An 11,416-nucleotide genomic window follows, 5' to 3' on the forward strand; every position below is an offset into this window, starting at 1 on the left:
CCTTTAATATGTCTTCAAATATAAATAAACATCTCGTTGATATTTTCAGTAGTAAATGGTACCAATAACAGCACATTTGAGCAATGCAATTGTAGTGGATAAAATGGTCAATTTTTTCGTGCAGTACTGTACGGATTATACGCTCCTCACCGGTTAAGAGTTTGGCCGAGAGTTGTCTCCTTCCTTTTCTGGTCTAGTGCTGTTCTTTTCTACCTTACGCCGGTCAAACTGAAGGTCACATCGCTACAGAAAGTAAACGAAGTATAAAACAGTTTTTTAAAAAACTCCATTCTGACACCGTACGTAATTTTTAACTAATTTGAACCTAAAATTGATAGACATCACATTATTCTACGTCTTTTTTTACATATCTCTAATGGTTTAAACTTTCCGAAATAATATCTTAATGAGTAGAAAATTTACGTGCACTTTTTTGTTTGATATTTTTATATAGTCTTGCTAGCGCACACGTCGTAGTTTTTTAATTCTAAACTGAACCTAAAATGTATAGACACTACATGATTCTACGTCTTTTTTTACATGTTTCATGTGTTGTAAAGTTTCCAAAATAATAACCTAAAGAGTCGAAAATTTACATGCGCTTTTTTATGTTTGAAATATTGATATAGTCTTATTGGCGCACACGTCGTACTTTGATAACTCCAATCCAAACCTAAAATCTATAGATATCACATAATTCCACATCTTTTTTTACATATTTCAAGTGTTTTAATTTTTCCAAAATAATATCTTAAAGAGTCGAAAATTTACGTGCGCTTTTCAGTGATATTGTTACACGTACATATAATTTTATTGGCGTGATTTCTGTTACTTTGCACAATCCAAGTTTTTCCTGTTAAGGTTAAGATGAAATTTCTATTTAAAAATGATTTCCTATGTCTGTAAATGTTGAACAGTTCAGTCGACAATAATCTACGTTTATATAAAAAAATAAGTCAGGAAATACCTATTGATTAACACAAAGATAAGTGTTTTCCTATTAGTTAAAACATCAGAGAAGGGCATCTTCTTAACTCAAGCGGTGTAATGGCGATTAAGCTTTTGTCTGAAAGACAAACTTATGAGTACTATTGTTTAAGCTATGAAACAGCAAATATTTAATCTAAACGACATAACCTATCCCATAATATATACCTACATACATAAATACGATAATGTAAAACTTGCAATTTTTAAATGTTTCAATGTTTGGTAATTTAAATACATATAAGTAGATAGAAGTAAAATACAATAAAAAGAATGATACAATCTTACCTTCGATTAGATGTAGAAGAAACCGATAAAAGCATCATTAGTTTCCTAATCAAAACTACCAATTTTCTGAAATTTTGCTGTTGTTTACCGAAGAAAAAACCCGAAAACACTATAAAGTATCCGAAGCCTGCGAACTGCGATCCTTGACTGAATCTATCAAGGGTACGGAGAGGTGAACGAGTTACTTTATCATAACACAACACAGTTACAAATGTACACGAACACACGCAAATATTCATTCTTGATAAAATATGAAAACTAAAAAATTGAAATTTGACGATACAAAACTTTGTACGAGGGTGGATTGATAAGTTTCCGGCCTAACCAAGAGATGACGCCACTAGGCCTACCTTGAGGTGACATTCTATAGTACCATCCTTGGATAGCTTGTAGCTATAGTTTCAGCCCGATCTCCTTGCTAGTGTAGGTTTGACAGCACGCTGAACAAGACGCCTCTGTGGTTTTCGTAAAAATGGAAAAGCAGGAAAATCGTGCTGTCATCAAATACTTTTATTTGAAGGGGTTAACGCCGAAGGAAATTAAAAAAGAGATGGACTCAACACTGGGGACATCCTCCCCGTCATATTCAACCGTTAAGCAGTGGGTTTCCGAGTTTAAAAAGGGTCGTGTGAGCACCTCTGATGGGCCTCGCTCAGGACGCCCCGTTGAGGTCACAACTCCAGATATGATCGAAAAAATTCATCAAATAGTGCTGGGAGACCGCAGATTGAAAGTGCGTGAGATAGCTGAGACCTGTAAGATGTCATATGAACGTGTGCAACATATTTTGCACCAACATTTGCATATGGAAAAGCTCTGTGCAAGATGGGTGCCGCGTTTGCTAACAGTCGACCAAAAATTGATTCGAAAAAACATTTCTACCGCAAATTTGTCATTGTATAAGCGTAATCCAAGCGAATTTTTGCGTCGATTCGTAACCGTTGACGAAACGTGGGTCCACCACTACACTCCTGAAACCAAAGAACAGTCTAAACAGTGGATTGGACCAGGGGAACCAACTCCAAAGAAGGCAAAAACAATTTTTTCGGCGAACAAGGTTATGGCTACTGTTTTTTGGGATGCAAGAGGTATTATATACATTGATTACCTTGCAAAGGGTAATACTATCACTGGTCAATACTACGCAGACTTATTGCAACGTTTGAGCCACGAGGTGAAAATTAAACGACCTCATCTGGCGAAGAAAAAAATCTTGTTTCATCACGATAACGCACCAGCGCACACGTCAATCGTTGCGACGGCTAAAATCAACGATCTAAAGTTTGAATTGATGCCGCACCCTCCTTACTCTCCAGACCTAGCCCCGAGTGACTATTTTCTGTTCCCTAATCTCAAAAAATGGCTTGGCGGTAAGAGATTTGCGGACAATGAAGAAGTAATCGAAGCTGTAAATGGTTATTTTGAGGAGCTTGACGAATCAGTCTATAGAGATGGCATTAATAGACTGGAACACCGCTATGAGAAATGTATCAGCCTTGGAGGAGATTATGTTGAGAAATAAAAAAAAAAAATTTTTAAAAACCTTGTTTTTCTTGGTCAGGCCGGAAACTTATCAATCCACCCTCGTATTATTATTATTTTATTAAGGTTATTGCTTAATCGTAAACTACAATCGTTTGTCTTTTCAACATAGAGTTTTTGTTGTTTTTCATTAAATATAAAACGCAAAAATTCAGTATGTACATATGGTACAGGAGAGTTCACAAAAAATAGAGCATAAGAAAACTACAAATTTCAGACATAAAATAAAGGTAATTCAGCCGCATATACTTATTTATAAATTCAATCTGGCAGCTTCCCTGTAAGGTTTAACGTAAAACCATGGGCGGAAATGGGTTAGGGCAAGAGGAGTAGTGTCCTCCCTGCAAGCTAATTGTCCCCCTTGGAAAAGACTCCGGCGAGTCACGATATCGGTACAAAGTTTCTATACAAATTTACAGCTATTGAAAATCTCCCCCCCCCCTAGGAAAAATCTCTCTCTACGCCCATGAAGAAACGTTTTTACAAAAAAAAATACAACGTGTAATTAAACACACTATTGAAGTGAAACTTCTTCAAACATACCGGGATAGGAGAGGTTAAGGAATTAGTTTAATGGTATTATTTGTACACTATGCTTCGCATGGGTGCAATGCTGATAGTAAATACGAGGGTGGATTGATAAGTTTCCGGCCTGACCAAGAAAAACAAGGTTTTTAAAAATTTTTTTTTTTTATTTCTCAACATAATCTCCTCCAAGGCTGATACATTTCTCATAGCGGTGTTCCAGTCTATTAATGCCATCTCTATAGACTGATTCGTCAAGCTCCTCAAAATAACCATTTACAGCTTCGATTACTTCTTCATTGTCCGCAAATCTCTTACCGCCAAGCCATTTTTTGAGATTAGGGAACAGAAAATAGTCACTCGGGGCTAGGTCTGGAGAGTAAGGAGGGTGCGGCATCAATTCAAACTTTAGATCGTTGATTTTAGCCGTCGCAACGATTGACGTGTGCGCTGGTGCGTTATCGTGATGAAACAAGATTTTTTTCTTCGCCAGATGAGGTCGTTTAATTTTCACCTCGTGGCTCAAACGTTGCAATAAGTCTGCGTAGTATTGACCAGTGATAGTATTACCCTTTGCAAGGTAATCAATGTATATAATACCTCTTGCATCCCAAAAAACAGTAGCCATAACCTTGTTCGCCGAAAAAATTGTTTTTGCCTTCTTTGGAGTTGGTTCCCCTGGTCCAATCCACTGTTTAGACTGTTCTTTGGTTTCAGGAGTGTAGTGGTGGACCCACGTTTCGTCAACGGTTACGAATCGACGCAAAAATTCGCTTGGATTACGCTTATACAATGACAAATTTGCGGTAGAAATGTTTTTTCGAATCAATTTTTGGTCGACTGTTAGCAAACGCGGCACCCATCTTGCACAGAGCTTTTCCATATGCAAATGTTGGTGCAAAATATGTTGCACACGTTCATATGACATCTTACAGGTCTCAGCTATCTCACGCACTTTCAATCTGCGGTCTCCCAGCACTATTTGATGAATTTTTTCGATCATATCTGGAGTTGTGACCTCAACGGGGCGTCCTGAGCGAGGCCCATCAGAGGTGCTCACACGACCCTTTTTAAACTCGGAAACCCACTGCTTAACGGTTGAATATGACGGGGAGGATGTCCCCAGTGTTGAGTCCATCTCTTTTTTAATTTCCTTCGGCGTTAACCCCTTCAAATAAAAGTATTTGATGACAGCACGATTTTCCTGCTTTTCCATTTTTACGAAAACCACAGAGGCGTCTTGTTCAGCGTGCTGTCAAACCTACACTAGCAAGGAGATCGGGCTGAAACTATAGCTACAAGCTATCCAAGGATGGTACTATAGAATGTCACCTCAAGGTAGGCCTAGTGGCGTCATCTCTTGGTTAGGCCGGAAACTTATCAATCCACCCTCGTATACTATAGAATGTCTTTATATAGAACAATCACAGCTTTTTTTGTCATTAGACAATACAAACCGGCTTCCCGGCCGGTACCGCCGCAACCGCTATGTCCCTGCATTTTAAGTCTGTAATATCTTTTAATATTCATTTAAATTGCATGCTTTAAAGGGTCATACTGATCTATATTAAATGCACAATGTATTTAAAAGTGCTTAATTGGATAAGGATTAATGCTGTATTGCTTAAAATCGCTTCGTAAATAAGCCATTATTTCTCGTAAAAAGTAAAGGATAAAAAATGGTTATTGTGGGTAGACATACGAGTATACCATCGCGGACTTTTTTGTAGATCTTTTTAAGGTATACAATACTGTAGTACATTATTTTGATCTATCTCGTAGGGTTCAGCCAGCGTTTGCAATGTAAGCGCAATAAAATGTGTTTATTTACGACACCACATTACAAACCTAAAATTATCAGTGTTTCTCTGCTATATTATGCATGTATTATACATATAAACCTTCCTCTTGAATTACTCTACCTATTAAAGAAAACCGCATTAAAATCCGTTGCGTAGTTTTAAAGATCTAAGCATACATAGGGACAGACAGCGGGGAAATGCGTTGCATGATTTCGTTACATAGCAACTTGCATAAAACTCTCTACCGTGCGTAAAGAACTTTCACTTCAAAAATACAACACGCCACTGAAGTGAAACTTCTTGAAACACACAAACATACCGGGATAGGGGTTAAGGAATTGTTTTAATGGTACTATTTGTACACTATGAATTTAAATTTTACACTATACCTGCCGGAGTTGCCTGTAACGAACGTTGCATTGAAGCGCGCTCATGGCTCAAGCGATCCCCACTACGAACTCGACTACGTGGCCGAGTAGAGGGGGGCATCCGTTGCATGATTTCGTTACATAGCAACTCACATGAAACGAACTTACCTTACCGTGCGTAAAGAAGTTTCACTTCAAAAAGGTACACATTTTCTAACACAACACAACATTCGCGAGCTCAAATTCAACATTAATTAAAATAGTAAGGGGATGTTGCCTTAAACCGTGAATCTCTAACACAAATGCATCTTTTCCTTCATAATGATGCATTGTTGCATTTGGCCATATGTTTCCCATTTTCCTCTTGCACTTAATTAAATATTCAAATAGCACTTCTCAACTGCTATATTTTAAGAGATGCACTATTAAAGTTTATTTCTGTCAACAGATTTTGTTTTAATAATGAACATCTTAAATCGTGTAAGTACAATATATAAACTTATTTGCATATGAATTATTATTTTGGAAAACTCCAACGTTTTATTACTTGGTTTTGATAAATATTGACGCCATACACAAAAAGCACAAGGCAAAATTATTATTTATTTCCCTATAAACATTGACTTGATTGGACCCGAATGTATGCTTATTACTAAATAATTAAAACAACTAGAAAGATTTTTAATTATAGATACAGTATCCAAAAGAAGGAAAATGATTATTATGAATTTGAAAATGTGAAATAGAAAATTGGTATCATTTTTTCCCCTTTAGTGTATAAATAATTAGAGCCAATTAGGCTTGAAAAGATTTACTATAACAAAACCAGAACCGATGTTTCGCCTTTAACTGGAGATTTCTTCTAGGCTAGATCGTTTTGAAATTACGGAAACCTTACTTTTCGCAAATTGAAGAAGTAATAAAAATAAATTTCTAATTGAAAAGAAATAGTATCTAGAACGCTCATAGTACGTTTTTAAAAAAAATGAAAATAAATTAAATAATAAAATATTAAATTTGAACGTAAAGTACTGATTTTATTATAATTTATATTTAAAATTAGATTAGTCTATTACCAATACCATCACCCTAACGCTTACTACGCAAATAGATATTACTTTCTCTAATAATTAAGTAGGTATTAATTGACAAAGTAATATCGAATACTATTCAAGTACAATTAAATTTAAGTTAAAGTTTTACGATACAATTGTTACTAATATTGCTACTAAATAAATAATACATAATCTAATGAAAAATAATTGAGTAGTTTGGCGCATATTTTAAGCGTTTAGTGTTCGCCTTCAATCATCATTTTACATAGTCCCTACTTTCATAATTTTCATTCATGGAAGAATACATTACCGATTATATCAGCACATCTAAAATAAATGCGTAGATACACATTTAAAAGCATTTTTTGTAAAAATAAAAACACAGCTACTTTACCAACATTGTGTTCAAGTACGATTAAGGAAAGGTTAATACAGAAGCAGTAGGAATTAATAAATTCAGTTTGTTAGAAGAAATCTGAGCGAAGATAGAAAGAATACACACTAGGCGTGAGCAAGACAGAAATAGTTGGAACAAGCTTGAACGAGCAGAGCTCTCGATGGGCGGTCTTAGGAGATCGGCTAGAACTGTACAGTACTGGACGAAAATGTTTAGCAATTTCTTAAAACAAAAATGTATATAAATTAACAATAGAAAACAAAGCAAAAGTTTTATAGGTGTGTAGAAGGTTAACTTAATTCACTTGTTATTATTTTTGGTTAAATATGCTTTTAAATAAAGCATATTCTTCAATTTTAACGAGGCAGTTTAAATAATTTTGCAAATGGTACTGTACACTTTTGTCTAGTTCTCGCTCGATGATCGGTGGATAAATGAGCTCCGCAGACAAATATGATTGAATTTGGAATTATGATACAGCGCATCCTAATAAAGGGAAGGGGTATATTTCCAACTTCTTGAAACGAACAGTAAGTACCTATTTTTGGACCATTGTACTCTAATTAGGTTTTTGGGAGACTATACCAGATAAAGATAATACATAAAAATGTATGGTCATTTGTATGAAAAATTAACGGTTCATTTAGCACGCTATAACTTTTTTAATACTTCAACCATTATCATTTTACCGCATATACTGTAAACGTGTTTTTCTTTCAAATATACACTTCACATTTTCAATTTTTTCAGTAATACTGTATACAAGCACAATGGTGGTCATTTTGAAATTTTAATCAAGTACTTTTTTCAATAAAAACCTAGCTATTGTACTTGGACTCACTGTTGGACCACCTTGTATATATTATGGAGACCCTGCTATTATTCTGTAGGTAATTGTAAATTACACTTCCTAGTATGTTAAGAAACATGACGTTGTACTTAAATTAATCAAGTTATTAGCTACTTGATGCTTTTATTTGATTAGTTTTAATTTGTGGGCACCCTGTATAAGATGGTAATTTTATTATGATTGGGATATAAATATGATCTATTATTAGGTACACTTCATTGTAATTTACGCGCATTTAAAATATGAAAACTATGTTACATTGTATTAAAAAAAAAATAAGATTTAGGTTAGGTTAGGTTAGATTAAGGTTATAGATATGCATTTTGATCAGATAATCCAAAAAATAACAATATACAGGTTGTTCAATTTATAAAACATAATTTTGATGCTTATTTCGGGCTTTTGGGACCCATATGAGGATAATATTAAGAAATAATCATAATATATCTCCCATGGAGTCTAAAAGGAATTTTTTTTGAAAGCCTCCAATTTGATGACAATATTCCGTGCAGTATGGCATGAATATCCCTGTATATAATGAGTAACAAATAAATATCTACGTAATTAAGGCGGATGTAAAGAAAGTACTTTGATGTCTGGAAGGCACTTTATTTATGCTGATACTAAATTAATTCAGTATCTGTGATATGTTTAAATTTCCTCATTCATAACGCGCTAATAAATTAATTTTAGGTTTATTTTTCGTTTGGGTAGCTGTAGTGGTCTAGAAGCGAATTTTTTCGAATAGAGTTAATTTAATAGAAGCGCTAGCTATTTTTAAACCACTAACAAGTATGAATCGAATCAGTTAGGTATGTTGTGTTATAACATTTGACCCGAGAGTACATTAAATTTGTGAAGTTCGTTTTACGACTTATTACATGACTTAGTTTTAAAACAGTTAAAAGTACTCCATTGTAATTCTCAAAATTCCAAATAAATAGTTCACGTTATTCATGTTGTAACAGATCATTCTCAACTATCGACATCTAAAGTTTTATACGTATGTATTAGCAGATAAATATAAAAGCAAATCAAAATGTAAGTTAAGTACTTAATTACTATTTTTATTATTACCTTTGTAAATTTATAATTCGTTATCGTGATTATTAACTGTACACTTTTCGGGTGCTCGTCAGGAGTTCGGAGGGTGGAAGGATTTTGAGACTGTTTTCTTCGCACAATTACTTATCGATTTTATGTAACGGAAAGGTTAAAGGAAGTCCAGAAAAATCTAACAAACACAGTAAGTTTTTAAATTTTGAACGTAGGTAAGTTATTGTTCTAAAAAACACAAACCTTTTTTTAGCTTTATTAATGACGATAAGTGCCAATACGGAAGATCCGAGTTTGGTATACATTTATGGCATAAAATCCAGACTATTCATATCAATGAACGATAAAGAAGGCAGTGTATCTGGAGTAGTGAGTATTAATTTTTTTTTAGATATTAATAGGCAAGAATATGTCACAAAACATTAGGAAAATATACGTCTATATCGATTTTCCATTTGCTTCAGTGTCAAAAAGAGTGCGCCACAATATTTAAGGAGGACTACGCACGATCACCGGACGACAGTACAGCCGTGTCCGAAAATTATCTTATGTACGAATGTGTCAGAGATGGACAGGGTGTTGGGTGGTATTTAGGAATTCGAACGAATGGTATGGTACGTCGAGGATCACACACAAGTAATCAATTCATAAATGAACTTGCGTCAAAAACCGAAGAGAAAAACAAAGAAAAAGTTAAATCAAGAAGACGAAAAGAATTGATGTTTCTTCCCGATCACAATGTTATACCATCGGAAATATGTGAAGCAGAGAACTACGAGTGCGAAGAGTGTGGAAGAACTTGTTAAAATTATTAAAAAGATTGCCATACAAATTATGAATGTTGTTAAGATGTTCCATTTTTAGAAAACCGTTTGCATTTACCATATTTCGACCGAAGCTATCAACAAAAATATACGTCTAGTACTATACTTCGTTTACTTTCTGTAGCGATGTGACCTTCAGTTTGACCGGCGCAAAGTAGAAAAGAACAGCACTAGGCGAGAAAAGAAAGGAGACAACTCTCGGCCAAACTCTTAACCGGTGAGGAGCGTATAATCCGTACAGTACTGCACGGAAAAATTGACCATTTTATCCACTACAATTGCATTGCTCAAATGTGCTGTTATTGGTAGCATTTACTACTGAAAATATCAACGAGATGTTTATTTATATTTGAAGACATATTAAAGGCTTTAACGCTTGTTTTCGACTCGCACTACTATTCATGAATGAACAAAACTTTTGGCAGATACTGTATGAAAAAGTATGTTTAATGAACAAGAGTCGAGAGTATAATGAGCTTTTTTCTCCCTACCTACGATTTTGCCAGCGCGCATCCAAGACATTGGAAGGGGCTCATCGCTAGAGAAAGTAAATGGAGTATATCTGTAAACTTGAGCAAATCGTTAAATTAATACGATGAGACACAGGAAAATGAATCTTACTTTCCATAATTTTATTTCAAAGTTTTTCGGATCCGTGGACAGTAGAATCAAATCCAAACAAACCGGTAAGAAATTCGCAAAAGGCGTAATAATGTTCTAGTATAAAATTTGTTATTTCTTCCCCAATGATATATTATTTTTTTTTAAGCAACCAGTAAGGGGTGAAATATTCTTTGTTCATTATGTAATCTCCACTTCTCCAGTTTCGCCTTTCGATTAAGATCGATAAAGCTTTAAATCGAAAGACGAAACATCGGTAGAAATTACATAAAAAATAAAAAGATTTTACCCCTTACTGGTTGCTTCTAATTAAAGAAAGCTTAATGTGAGTTAACGTCTTGCATATTAACAGTTTCTAAATGATAAATTTATTTTTGATAATATTTGATAAATAATGATAATTTCCAATTTGGCAAAGTTATTAATGTTTTAAAATACTGACTTCCCTCCTCAATGCAACCAATTAAGTTACAGTTACAGAAAATTCCAGTTCAGGAAAATTTCTGCTACTCTCAACTCCTCGAATTTTCATTTCGAAGTTTCTATGTATTATTACAATCCCAAGGAAAATACCCAGAAAATAAAACCAAAATCAGTCCCTTATCGTTCAATGAATCTCGACTTAGAGAAATGGAAAAATTCTAGAATTTGAGAGTTTGGAATACTTGTAAAACAATATGTATGTCAAGGGTGCTAATAGATGTTCGAGTTAGAAAAGATATTGGGTTATAGAAATTCGAGTTAAAAATTTCGACGGTATAACAGAAAATTTTCGATTTTACAAAACTAACACCCTCAAAAGAGTCCTTTGTACTTCCGATATCTTTTTTCTTTTCAATTAATAATGCATAACAAATTATTCTAATCGATATAAAAATTAGAGGTATAATGATTCAAAACAAAAAAATGAAAATTTCCAATAAATTTTGTGTTGGAAAGTAAGATATTATTTCCTGTGCCGATCTATAAATGTTGTTTAATACATATACATATACATACCTCTAGTTACTGCCCCTTTGCTCGCTTTTATGGTAGGTGTAGTTGCGATTTTATTTTAATAGTTTATTATAACCAGTAGTATTAAAATTAATATTTACTGAT

At 34.1% G+C, this 11,416-nt stretch overlaps 2 protein-coding genes across 2 annotated transcripts in view; one reads left to right on the forward strand and one right to left on the reverse strand.

Annotated features, from left to right (window-relative positions):
• LOC108744156 (slowpoke-binding protein) overlaps positions 1–11,416 on the reverse strand; it is a 52,019-nt gene that overhangs the window by 798 nt on the left and 39,805 nt on the right. The gene's annotated exons all lie outside the window — the stretch shown is intronic.
• LOC108744083 lies at positions 8,610–9,867 on the forward strand. Its single transcript, XM_018479673.1, has 4 exons — positions 8,610–8,855; positions 8,954–9,060; positions 9,124–9,239; positions 9,335–9,867. Coding segments are annotated over exons 1-4 (567 nt in total). The 5' UTR covers positions 8,610–8,853; the 3' UTR covers positions 9,677–9,867.

This window comes from Agrilus planipennis, unplaced genomic scaffold, assembly GCF_000699045.2.
Source record: "Agrilus planipennis isolate EAB-ADULT unplaced genomic scaffold, Apla_2.0 scaffold18, whole genome shotgun sequence".
In the NCBI taxonomy this organism is placed as follows: Eukaryota; Metazoa; Arthropoda; class Insecta; order Coleoptera; family Buprestidae; genus Agrilus; species Agrilus planipennis.